Below are 13,681 nucleotides of genomic sequence, written 5' to 3' on the forward strand. Positions count from 1 at the left end.
AATGTAAATTACTTCATCTTATGATATAAAAATTGTTCTCACTATAAATCATCCTAAAAACCATTGACCACAAGCCCTTGACCAACCTAAATGAATATTTAATCATTTTGAGATGAAACCACAATAAGATAACAGAACATAAATTAAATTTGAAACTTTCTCTAAAATTAATAATTGGTTGATAGAAATGATGTAAGACTCATGTCGATATAATTTATTCAGAAACAAACAGTAACAGTGAAAGCAATTTCCGAATGAACTTCTATGAATAGAAACATTTAATTAGCATTTAAACGGATTTCGAAGTTGATTTCATGTCAGTGAGAGTGGGATGATAACATCATCATCATCATCATCGGATATCATTCACATTTCACTTTCATCAAGAACTAACAGTCAATTCAATTTAACTCGATGATTTTGTTTCTCTATTGTTTTCAAAGCTAAATACATGTAAATCATCATGTTCATCAGCATCACAATGATACAGATATTGAATTAGGTTCATTATCATTGTTTTCGTATTAAAATGATAAATAGACTTACTACTTTTTCATTAATGATGTGATCTTGTTGTTGCGTCGATTTAATAAAAGCTTTCGAGCAAGATTTAAGGGCGAATACCTTTGCTGGATCAGCTGATAATCTCACTAAATCAACTTTACCAAAACCACCAATACCAAGAGTAGATATAATTACAAGATGATCCAATTGAATTGTACCTAATGAACCGATTTTATCATCATCTTCAATGAATGAAGATGATGTTGAAGGATCTGGTGACGATAATGACGATTCTCTCAGTGATGATGATAAATCATCATTTGTATTATATCGTTTGTCTCTATAACAGAAAAAATGAAATACGACAAAAAAAAGAAACAAAAAAAAATAGTTAACTGTATTGTCATAATGTTATCTTTACGTCAGAATCAGAATCAGGGACAAAAAAATTCGACTATTATGACAAAAATATTATCAATTCCGGTCGATTCCCTTTGGAATATTATTAGAATTAGTTTATTGTTATTCTATGATCACCAGCGGGAATATTATGGTTTCCGGTAAACGTGCGCTTCCGGTTTCAGTTTCTCTCATTTCTCTTTTTTCCCAGTCAATTTCATTTAATCGAATTACCTTTATAAACAAAACACTAACCTGAGTTCATTCAGATCGCCAACAAGTGAAAAGAAACTATTACGGTCGAGAACCAAACATTCACATTCTTCTGAAATGACATTAGCAGTTCGTAGATTTCCTCCTGAATATAATTTATAAAAAAAATTAGAAAATTAAAGGACAAATAATCAATTGTATCTTAATCAGATAATCTCGTTTTTCTTTACCAATGAATTTTATTGTCTTACCTGAGAGAAGAGCCTGTTCACCAAAATAGTCACCCTTCTTAAGTGTTCTTAAGATCCTTTCCTCCTTCGAATCGAGATTATTATTCATCAGAATCTCCTGAGTTACCCGAACGGAGCCATTCGCAATGATGTAAAACGAATCACCATGGTAACCCTGACGACATATATAATTTCCTTCAGGAAATTCTCTCTTTATATTTTATGTTCAGTGGTGGAAGTAAGGGAGGGAAAAAAAGAAATCAATTTAATTATCAGGGAATCTTTTGAATCAGAATTTCTTTTTTGCTCAAATTCATAGTAATCCGAAATAGTAAATAACTATGAATTTCATGAAATCAATCTTTTGAGTTTCATGCATAATTATTATGATTTGAGATGAGATTTATTAATAATTGAAAAAATCAGTTACAATACCAGCTCAATGACATCCACGATCCTTGAGACAAATTCCTCATCCAAATTCTGTAATAAGGGGACACTTTAGAGCGAAAAAGTTAAGAATTCAAATCAATAAAATCTTATTCATCAAATCTTCAGAAAGTTCAGATTATATTTCATTTAGATTCTCAAGTTATCTCAATGCAATCAACTTAAATGATTTGTACACATAATCAATGATTATCTGAATGAATCTCTTCAACATGAACTCGTACTACAGTACTCGGCAAACGTTTGAGGACAATTATTAAATAATTGTAGCATTGCTTCTGATCGAATTAAACTCAAATTCCTTTCATCAAAATAAAATTAAATATTGATAGTTTGCTTATCGTATACAAGAAAAAACCAATATTAATTAGATAATTATCTTCTTTGAATTGATTGAAACCTGGGGGGACTTCAGTAGTCTAAAACCTGAGCTGAATTGATCTAGAGCAAGCAGTCGATCTTTTTTTCTCTCTCCTTTATTTTCATAAAATCTATGACAAATACTTTTTCAATAAATATTTTAAACGACGTTCATTTGATAAAAATTTACATTTGTTAACTGAGAGTAAACTTTGTTAACTTTTCTCCAATTGTTGTTAATAAAAACCAAAAATTATACAGCCAAAGACTTTGCGTTTGCACCTACTTTTTGAATCATTCAAGCAGTTAATGATAAGCAAGTAAAGATAACTTTTGATATCTAATCAATTGACCATTTTAAGACTAAATCACTTAAATTAGTGGACAAACTTAACATCATATCTCTGGGTTAACTTTATCTCTAATTGATTATCTTTACCTGCGTGAATGATTTAAAAAGTGCATGCAAACTCAAAGTCTTTGGCTGTATAATTAGCAAAATCAACCAAACAGTGTTTGTAACTTACACTACAATGTTTAAAGTTTGAAACTTTAAACTTGAATGATTAAATTTCAATCATTCATTCATGTTGTTGAACTTTTATCAGTAATAGTATTAAAGATCAGATCACTTTTGTTATTAGAACATAATTTTATTGACTTCAAAGACAAGAGAAGGGGAAATTCATCCCAACTGATTGATACATTTAGTTTACTTCGTATTATAAATAATTATTATCTTCATCTTCATCTTCATCTTCATCTTCATCTTCTTTATTTTTAGATTTGTTTACAACTCGTCTCTTTACCAGAGACGAGTTGTTGCTACGTCATTTATTTGTCAACATCTTCTCGGTCTTATGGTGACCATTCCACTGGTCAAGTCCAAATCTCGAGGATTTTGATTAATAAATCGTAATATGTTCTTAATGAAGAAATTGTGGTCGACGTTTTTCCATATTAGATCTGTGCCGTGTTTTTGATAAACGGTGAGAAGTAATTGTATCATAAGGATCATGATGATATAAATCGATTGATTGATTGTTCGTCGAATGCAAGGCTGTTTTTCCATCACGGGTTGTTTTTCTTGCTTCTTATACGATTGAGTTTGAGATTCATGAAGCTTGAATTTGTCGACCAACTTTTCCGTTCCGTTCTCAGATTTATTTTGTTGATCAGATGATTGTTTGATTCGACGGTCGATCATCTGTGTTTATTGGGTAGACAAGACAGTTATTGTGTATTGAATTTTTGGCATTAACACCTAGGGTGGATCATCATCAAGGATTAAACTTTCATCTGTTGAGTCATTGCCATTCATGATTGCAAAACTAAATATAGTATTATTTTCAGCGAAATGTCCATTATCGTCCGTATCACTAGGAGCAGAAGTTTGGATTACCATTTTTACCTGTTTTGATTTTCTATTTGGGGTGGGTGATTGTTTTGATTGGTGAATCGATTTACTTTTTATACGTTTGTCTTCATTGATATCATTTCCTGTCTCCGGGGTTCTGGACCTTCCACTCCGTGGAAGTGAATAATCAGTCTGAGTTGAATCAGCCATGTAATGATCATCGTCATAATAATCTCTTTCACATTGTTGATTGTTTGTGTGTTGAGTACTATGTTGATCGTAATGAATGGGTAATGCGTATGGTTGATTAGCTGTTGATGGATAAATAGTATTAAGCCCTAATATGGATCGTAGTTTACGTCAACAATTCAGTTCGGTATGATCTGATCTATTGCAATAAGTACAAATCATCTGATGCGTAGATAAGTTCTCAATTCTCTTTGCTAATTGTTCGATGGACTTTTGAAGATTCAATGTCGTATCGTTTATGCTAGGATTTGCATTTTCCTTTTGCATGACGAATGGATTGTTACAAGAGAGCATAGCTCTTTCAGCTAATCTTGCTGATTCCAATAGTTGTTGTAGAGATTGTGGGTTTTGCAAAGCGATTCCATATTTTATTTGTGTAAGTAACTTTTCCTTAATGATGCTCAGAATAATCATCTCCGGTATATTCTCATCTATTCGTTGGCATAGCTCAAAGATTTCATAAATAAATGACGATGTTGATTGACCTGGTTGTTGAGTAGCGTTATGGAGTTGTTGAGATAATTGAGAACGAAAATCATATGGACATAAATCTCGTATCATCGACTCTTTTAAACTGTTGTAGTTTTTAGGTCGTTCATCTTCAGGAGTAAATTTACCATTGATAAAGCTAAATCAACTCCGTGCTGTACGTCTTACGTACGTAAGGTACGTAAGGTTGTAACGCTTATGAACATTTGATCTGAATTCCATCCATTGTTCTGTGCACCAATCTCCAAGTCATCGAACCATTTGATAACATCATCATTATTTTTTCCAGTAAAGTATGGGATATGAATAGGGTAATTCATACTAGTAAATTGTTCGGATTGTTTTGATGAAAACATTTAGGGTTATAGTTATATTCCTTTTATAGCCATTGGATGAAAACCAAAAATTGAAACAAACTAATTTTAACTCACCACAGTAACAAACCGATTAGATTAAAATTTCCCATCGGAGGTTACTTCCAGTAGTTTGAATAAACTGACTCGCATTGCCAATTGGCAGTAAATTTGTTTTCAAGATGTTTACGCAAATAATGAGTATAATTAGATGTTCTAAATTTATCGGTAACCAATTATGGTTATAATGATAAAGTAAGGAGTTTCTTCACACAAAATGAGAAGGGTGAGAGCGATAAGATATACGATAAAATTTGGTTTTTGTTGAGTTGAAAATCTTGTATAATTTTTTTATAATATTTTGAGTTTTTATAAGTGTTTGAGATTTGAGAGTTTCCTTTGCTATTGTTTCTCAATCGATAATGGTTAAATGCTATATGATGGAGAATTCGCTAATTACTTTGAAAATAAAACATTAATTGATGAACACTAAGTGAAGAAATTCATATTTGCATTCATTGTATAACTTTATAAATATGATTTGTATTGATTATTGTTATTTAGTTTAATCAAGGTGAACTATTGTTAATTATTTGGTTAATTATAATAAGAGATTTTTTATATTGAAGAGATAATAGCAAATTGCTTGGTTTGAATCTATTAATTTAAGATGTCTGTGAATATTTTTTTTAAAAAGAGAAAAGATATTTTGATATGTTTTTAAGCAAATGAATGATAAAAAATTAACTGAGTAAGATGTGATCTAATCAATTGAACATGATTAGATTTTGTTTTCACATGTAGTAATATTGAGTAATATTCTCAAGTATTGAAAATGGTCAAAGATAAAAATCTAATTAGAAAATCTAACCAGAATAAAAAAAACACTTAATGAAGATTTACCAAGAGATAAAAATTATAATAAATACTGAGAAATGTTTTCATTATTAACAACCATTAGTTGATCAATGAAGTTCAACTAATGTGTTTGGTTGATTGTTAAGATCAACCTAAGTAAAATTTACCTGTTAACTTTATTGTGACCCTAAATTGAATTATAAAAATAAATTAATCTATTGATTAAACAAAGTTAAATCTCATTGTGAATAAAAAGTCTAAAGGTCAGTGAAGACCGAAAATTAGCCGTTAATTGATTAGTGAGTGAAGACTGATCAATTAACTCAGTGAAATATAATTTAGTCAGTGAAGACTGAATTTTACCCCTTTTCCAATATCAAAATAGCCAGTGAAGGCTAACTATTAAAAATAATCTAATTGTGCTTTAAATTAACTAATTCTGATAACCATTGAAGGTGAAATAATCGTCCGATTGAACTCTATTCAAACTAAATTCAACCCCTAATAATTTTCATGTAAAATGTTTACGTTACATCACACTTAAACTTAATATGTATTAGGTAATAATTTATGCGGTTTTGTCACTTAAGGAAATAATTCTACTTATCGTTTTTTCAGATTATCGAACTGATTCAGAATAACGTTCATTTTGAGTTCATTTAGATGATTATTAGATCGAATTTGATGTAACTTTTATAACTTTTAAAGATTCATTGTATTGAGTTAGGTTAGAGATGATTAATATTCGGTGTAATATTAGAAAATATCGTAAACCAGTAGTACCAGGGTGCTATTCCACTGTTCTTTATACAGAAAGATCCACTTTACTTTTGTTACTCGTATACAAGTACATACACTGTATTTAGTAAAAGCAAGAATTAATATGGAAATTTTTGATATTTTACTCCACAAGAAAACAAATAGTAACTGGTAGCTATTCTGATAAAAACCTTTCTTTAAATATATAATTCTTTAGGGATGTGTTACAATGCAAGACACTTCCACTCGCTTCCTGCCGTTTGATTAAATCAAAATTTGAATTTCGCGCTTGTGGCAGCACGATCTCCGTGTTTTGACCCATGCATTACCTTGACCACGCCCCCCCTTGACAACGATACACCCACCCTTGACAACGATACACCCACCCTTCACAACGATACACCTCAACTTGACAACACAAAGTCATCAATTGTTAAGCTTTCATTTGAGATTTAGATACTAACCAGCACACATTCATTCGCTCACTTTCATTCTAACTCTTTTCTCATATATCTTACTTAGGTTTTTTTTTCGTCAAAAGTTATGGCCAAACAGTGGCGTAAAAACAACAGAAAACGTGCAGCAGCAAGAACAGCTGCAGTTGCTGCTGAATTAAAATCTAAGGGTCTTCCTGACCCTAAGATTGCAAAGAAAGTTGCCAAGAGAGCCAGAAATGCTGCCAATCAGGCAACACGAAGGTTTGCTGGCTCTATAAAAATGTTTTCTGAGGCTACTGCTCCTTATGATAAGGAGAAGTGCCCAGAAACAGTAGAGAAGGCTTTGGAGGAGGCAAATGGTAATAGTAATGGTAAAACTAACAAGTAAATACACCAATTTCGAAATTTAAGTTAAATAGAAAAAAGTATAACAATTTCAATTGATAAGGAAGAAGATAAACTTTTCACAAATTCAAGTAAATTTCACCGTATCCGGCTCGACGGACCAATTGTTGAACTTTTATGAGTAATAGTATTAAAGATCAGATCACTTTTTTGATTAGATTTTATTGACTTCAAAGACAAGAGAAGGGGAAATTCATCCCAACTGATCGATACATTTAGTTTACTTCGTATTATAAATAATTATTATCTTCATCTTCATCTGTATCTTCATCTTCACCATTTTTAGATTTGTTTACAACTCGTCTCTCTTACAAGAGACGAGTTGCTGGGTTTGCATGTAATTAATAATAATTACAAATACATACAATTACAAGTCACAAATAATTATCTACATGAGACATCTTTCTGCTTTATAATTATTATTAAACATCTTGTATCACTTACGTGATTTAAAACAATAAACTGAACAGATTACTGATAAGAACATCATAAACTGAATATTTTATTTCTTATTCAGATTCAGTTAACCTGGAAATGAGCTCGAGCAAGCAGTTTTATACTACTCACTTCAGCCTACTACAGCCAATTTTTCTGATTTGAACCTTCCATTAAAAATACACTGAAAATCTCAATCGTCTTTAAACTTTTGACGAGAAAATATTAATTTAACTTAAGGGATTAATTATTTAATCACTTCTTTAATAACAATGATTTTTTTTTGTTTTTGTTATTGTTTAAAACTAACATGCTTATGGAATCTAAACCCTAACAATTAATTACCGGTTGACAACCATTAATAGCTGAAAATCCAATTTAATTCAACCTACCATTGTCCTAAAACTTTGGCCCAGGACTGTATTAGTATAAAATGCACATTCAATATCTGATTATAATCTTAATGAATTGACTTCATGTTACGATGTATTGCAGAGCAACAAACAACTATTTGAAACAAATTTCAAAGTTGATAGTATTATAGGACGTAAGGATGTAAAGGTGTAAGAAGCAACCGTTTCCGCTCTTGCGAGCTAGCTTATCAAAAACTATTCAGTAAACTATATTTTGACCTAAATATGCCGATAGATGGACAAAATGTGTAAGTTTTGTTTGGTATTTTTAAAGATATGACAATAAAATCAGATTTCAACGATGGCTTTTCAGGACAAGTGATACATTTTATTTCAACGATTTCATTGGTTTTACAATGTATTTCACGGTAAATTTTTTTCGACCATTCAAGAACCCAGGGTTTATTGCGTAGGGTCAGAGCATTCGTTTTTTGTTTTGGCTTATAGATATCCATGTCTCACAACAGTGTGATAAAGGAAATTTAGGAAAGTGAATATTTGCAATGAATTTTGCGCATAAATTCGGTGCTTTACAATGATAGTGATTCAATTTTTTTGTATTTTTTGTAGTTGTTTTTTCGGTTTTTTGTATATGAATATTTACATATAGCGCGATGATATTCAAAGTGATATTTTAAAATATTTCCATAATTTATTCCCTTCTTTGGTCTAGAAAGCTTTGTCGGTTTCAACAATTCGAAGTAACCTTTTTAGTCCCCTTAGCGACAGTTTTTATCCTTAGCCCCGAATATAAGTTACTCGATTTCCATTCTTGGCCCACCCGAACCACGAATGAAAACCTAAAAATGTCATTAATCCAAACTAGACTGATCAAAGAGAAGGTGAGAAGAATAATCGCTGCAAGGGAGTCCGCCGAATTAAGTTACCAACTCTTATTAGATGTAGGGATAGAAAAATTATTCAAAAATAGAACTGATTTAACCACCGTAAAAATTAGATCCCTACTCTGTAGCTTGGGTCGAACCTGCCAAGTGATCACCTTCGGGTACAATGAACATAATATAGTTCCCTTCTGGTTATTTACCATCACTGTCATCATCACTATTTTATCCTTCATTACCCTCATCATCATCTTTAGTATCAAAAAGAAGAAGCGAGTCTAAACGAACAACCCATCCGCCAAAGATCCCATCCAATTAGCCCGTTGACGTTTAATTAGATCCATCCCAAGATTCGACTTTCTTCCGTCCATCGCCAGTTTTTTCTGTCTGAATAGTCACCGTCGTCGTCTAAATACCATTAGTCCACCTTTGCCACTCATGTACTTAAGTACCGTCAGTCATCATTTACAAGTTATCCACATCGTCTAAGTATTGTTAGTTCACCTTAACAAGTATTCCTCGACAGTTTACTATATTTAGTCCAAGTATTCTAGTGTTTCTAAGTTACTTTCATGAGTAATTATTGTTAGTCCGATGAAAATCTAAGAAAGTCGTATGTTAATTGTTCCAAGTTCTAAGTAAAAGTTTATTAATTAATCATTTGAATTTATTCCAAACTTTTTGAAGAGAAGGAATCATCCCTCTACAATTCGAAATTCTCTTTGCGTGAGAATGAAAAATGGGGAAAGTTCTGCCATCGTTTAGGTTCTTTCACCTTGCAACAATAAGGACAAAACCGACCTTTTAAATGGTCTTGCACGGTTGAAAACCTGACCCAGAATCAATAGTGAGTAGTGTTAATCAGCTCTGGTGGTAAACGATTAATGAAAGGATGAGGGTTACTGGTTAGTCGGTTTTTATTAATAATATAGACTAACTCTGGAAATGTAACGAATTTCTTACTCGTTCATCCTTTTTAAAGAAATAACCGTATTAGGAAAATTATCAACATCATTTTCACCCTTTTATCATTTTCTTTTGCTTCGTTATAATTTTCCTCCTCGGCCTTGTCTTCTGCCAATATCATTCCGGCAATATATTCTCATTAATCCGTGAAGATTCGTGATTCGATTCATCGTCAAGACAAATAGAAAAATAACATTTTATTCCTTCAGATTGGACAAGTCACTTGATATCGAAGAAATTTCAGATACGCACTGAAAAGGTAAATAAGAAAACCAAGCTGTAGTATCAATAAATAGAGGCCAAAACCAAAGAATTCAAAAAACATTTAACAGAAATTACCTTGGAAAAATCGAAATAGAACCTTGCAGTCATGATGTACAAATTATTAGTGTAAAATATTAGCAAAGATAAAAAGAAAGAAAAGTTAATTGGTTCAAAACAATAGAAAATAGAACAAAAATCAAGAGGCAAAATCAAAATAAACAAAGAAGAAACTTTGTGGTCGAAAACAAGAAGATGGAAACAGAAATGATCCCAGTGTTGTTGTTGTTAACTTTGACCGAACGGTCGAGTGATCTATCGAAAATTTCGATAAAATGTTTTTGTAACTTACCAGGGAAAGAAAAACATCCTCGATATCCTCAACAGTGAATTGACCAGTCAGATATATTTGATCGATGTTCTTAATATCAGTGAAAAAATCGTGATGGTTACACCGCCGAGAATTTTCTGGGATGTAAATACTTTTTTTCTTCAGAAAATAGATTCTTTCAGTTATAAAGTGATTACGAGCATTCAATAATTCCGCCATCGAAATCCAAAAATACAAGCAAGTCTTAGACATTCAACTTTTTTGTACTTGTTGAGACTCTGAAATAGATCCAATGCTGATGTATCTTCTAGGTGATGGAGCTGGTTTAATTACAATGCGTAAGTTAGATCGCCGACGGAAGTAACCAGAAGAAGTTATTGAAGGTGATGGCGTAAGCTCGTGATCCCTTTCTGTTACTGATGTAGAGCTTGATGATGATTGTGCATATGATGAGGCAAATGACTACAACTTGACTTTGATACTTTTGTTTGAACCAACTATTGAATTAGCCAAAACAGCTTCAACAAATAAAGGTTGTCCTAGGGACGGAAGCATCTTTTGCCAGCTCAGCGTGAAGTCTCATGAATTGTGTCAAGTCAAGTCGCTTCAATGTATATTCAACCGCTGTCTGGAACTTATGAATGAATCACAAACACCACATTTTGATGACATTTTCAAGTATTAAATAAAAAATGAGGCTGTGGTACGTAGAAGATAAAAAATAATAATAATAGAAAAAATATAGTTTAATCGAAACAATAACATGTAAGAAGAAAAGACTTTTTTTAATTTTGCAACGGCCCCTTACAGATAGCAATTAGGGAATAGCCCCTTAAAAATTTGCGTTTATGACTTAACTAGATAACAATCTTGAGTCATGATCATTGTCTCTTAACAGGTCTATCGGCTAATTCTTCAGCTACGCGAACGATTAAATGAACGCCTCGCAAAAGTCATAGGGTCAATTGCCGCCTACTTGGTAGAGAATATGTCTCTGGCGGGGACTGGTGAGCCTCGAGTACATACCCAGTCCCTTCTGCAGTATAATGGTAAGCAGACATTGAGCTTAGGTTTTAGGAATTTAAACAAATCATTAATCTTAATGGAAAAATTACGAGAGGAATATAGAAGATGATGGCTGATTGAGATGATTGACTTTTTATTGTTCATACAGTTAAAACAATACTATAATGATACAGTGTGTTTCTAAAAAGCGTTACGGACTTTGATTCTAAATAACTTTACAACGAAACATGGTATTTGCGAAATCTTTTCAGATTATGAAAATTCAAAGTTTAATTTATCAAATGATTACATTTTCAATATGTCCATCTTCGGCATTTACAATAAATTGTAATCGGCGGTAAAAGTTACCCATCACTTTTGTGAGTGTATTTTCGTCAATTTTTCCGCGGCATTTTTTATCTCAACCTTCAGTTGATTAATGTTTTTGGTTGATTCTTATACACCTGGTCCTTGAGATATCCCCAAAGGTAAAAATCACACGGATTTAGATCAGGTGAGTATGGTGGCCACTCAATTGCTTCAGGATAGATTTTTTTATAATCCAATGAGATAACTCTTCTTCCGAATGTTTTTCTGAGAAACTCAAACACCTCCTCTTTTCTATGAACTCTGGCTCCATCTTGCATAAAAGTAAAATTGTCAATAGATGCTCTTTCCTTAGCAAACGGGACGAAATCGTTTTTAAGCATTTCAAGGTAAATGGATGAGGTAACGTTTTCGTCAATAAAAACCACTGGGGTTGTTCCTTTAGCACAAATTGCCATCCAAACAGTCACTCTCTTTGGATGAAGAGGCGTTTCGAGTATGAAATGCGGGTTTTCTGACCCCCAGATTCGCCAGTTCTGTTTATTGACAAATCCGTTCAACCAGAAATGACATTCGTCAGAGAACCAGATTTTGTTATAATTCAACTTCTTTTGGTCGATCTTGTCCATTAGAAAGTTAGCGAACTCGATTCGTTTCTCTATTGCCGCTTCCGACAACAATTGGTTCATTGAAATCTTGTAAGGGTGAAGTTTGAGAACATTCGAGACAATTCGATGAATTGACGATAGACTTACCTCGAATTTCGCTGCCACTACTCGTAATGATGTTCGAGGATTGTCTCTATAAAATTCACTCACTTCTGCGATCTTATCTTCAGTGACAGCCGTTGGTGGTCGGCCAGAGTGGCCTTTTTGGTGGTCGAGAACAGATCCAGTGGTACGAAAATTTTCATAATGCCTTTTAATGGTTATTCGACTTGGCAAATCATTCATATTGAACGTACGTTTGAAACGACGTTGAACTTCAGAATAATTTTCTGTCTTGGCGTATTCAATAACCATGAAAACCCTTTGGTCGATGGGATAACGATAATCACTCATTGATTAGACTTAAATTCACAGTCAAGATAAAACTTTTTAATAAGATGTAAACACTTGATGTTGATCACTGAAAAATTCTCTTTAAAATGAGACTATGGATGTGTGATAAGATTCATTATGTAATTAGTAATTACGTTAATTATCTTAGAGAAATAATTATTCTAATTTTTAATTAACTTGTAATTTAAGATGTGTTTACAAATTATGAAAAATTTTGATTGTTAATTGCAATTTGATCATCAATAGTCATTTCCTGTTTGTTTCATAACAATACAGTTTCCAGGAAAAGAGTAATTATCAATCAAAGTCCGCAACGCTTTTTAGAAACACACTGTATGTAAACATTGTAATCTAGTCACGTGAGTCAATAGTTTTTAGCGCGCTTTTCAAATACATTGTAATGCATGTAATGTAAATAGCATTTTAGAGAAAGAAAACAAAAGGGATTTTAAGTTCTCTTTCTCTCCTCTTTCTCTTGTTTTCTTTTCTCTTTCTTTTCCTCTTTCTTTCCTCTTTCTTTTTTGATTTAATTTCTCTCTCTCTCAACCTACAACTAATTAGCTAATTGTTGACAAACATTTATAGTCATTGTTGATGTTGATCAACCACAACAACAACAGGCTAACAAAATTAATTTTGTTGATCAACATTAATTGTTGATGATGATGATGATTGAATTGTTGATGATAATCAACAACAACAACAACAACAACAGTCAGTTGGTGATTAGTTAATGATGGTGATGGTTGATTATAATCATGTTGATGATTAATTTAATTTGTTTTAATTTGTAATTAATAAAGATTAAATTGCTTGTTTAAATTTAGTTAATTAATTAATTCCTTTTCAGCATCGATTGGTTATTATTTCCAAGGAAGTGTTTAATTGGAATTCATATTCAGTGATAATTTCGTATTGGAATTATTTCTGTGAATTTCTGGCTGAAGCTCTTTCCTTATAAGTCGACAGGATTATCA

General features: G+C 32.1%; 1 protein-coding gene across 2 annotated transcripts in view; it reads right to left on the reverse strand.

Annotated features, from left to right (window-relative positions):
- LOC128385967 (cGMP-dependent protein kinase, isozyme 1-like) overlaps positions 1-13,681 on the reverse strand; it is a 30,075-nt gene that overhangs the window by 6,131 nt on the left and 10,263 nt on the right. For both annotated transcript variants that reach the window (XM_053344911.1, XM_053344910.1), the window contains exons 4-7: positions 1,782-1,845; positions 1,368-1,557; positions 1,159-1,261; positions 547-844 (exon numbers count right to left, since the gene is read on the reverse strand). In XM_053344911.1, the coding sequence (XP_053200886.1) occupies positions 547-844; positions 1,159-1,261; positions 1,368-1,557; positions 1,782-1,845 (655 nt within the window). The remainder of the gene's footprint in view (positions 1-546; positions 845-1,158; positions 1,262-1,367; positions 1,558-1,781; positions 1,846-13,681) is intronic.

Source organism: Panonychus citri, unplaced genomic scaffold, assembly GCF_014898815.1.
Source record: "Panonychus citri isolate SS breed McGregor unplaced genomic scaffold, ASM1489881v1 Contig00063, whole genome shotgun sequence".
NCBI lineage: Eukaryota > Metazoa > Arthropoda > Arachnida > Trombidiformes > Tetranychidae > Panonychus > Panonychus citri.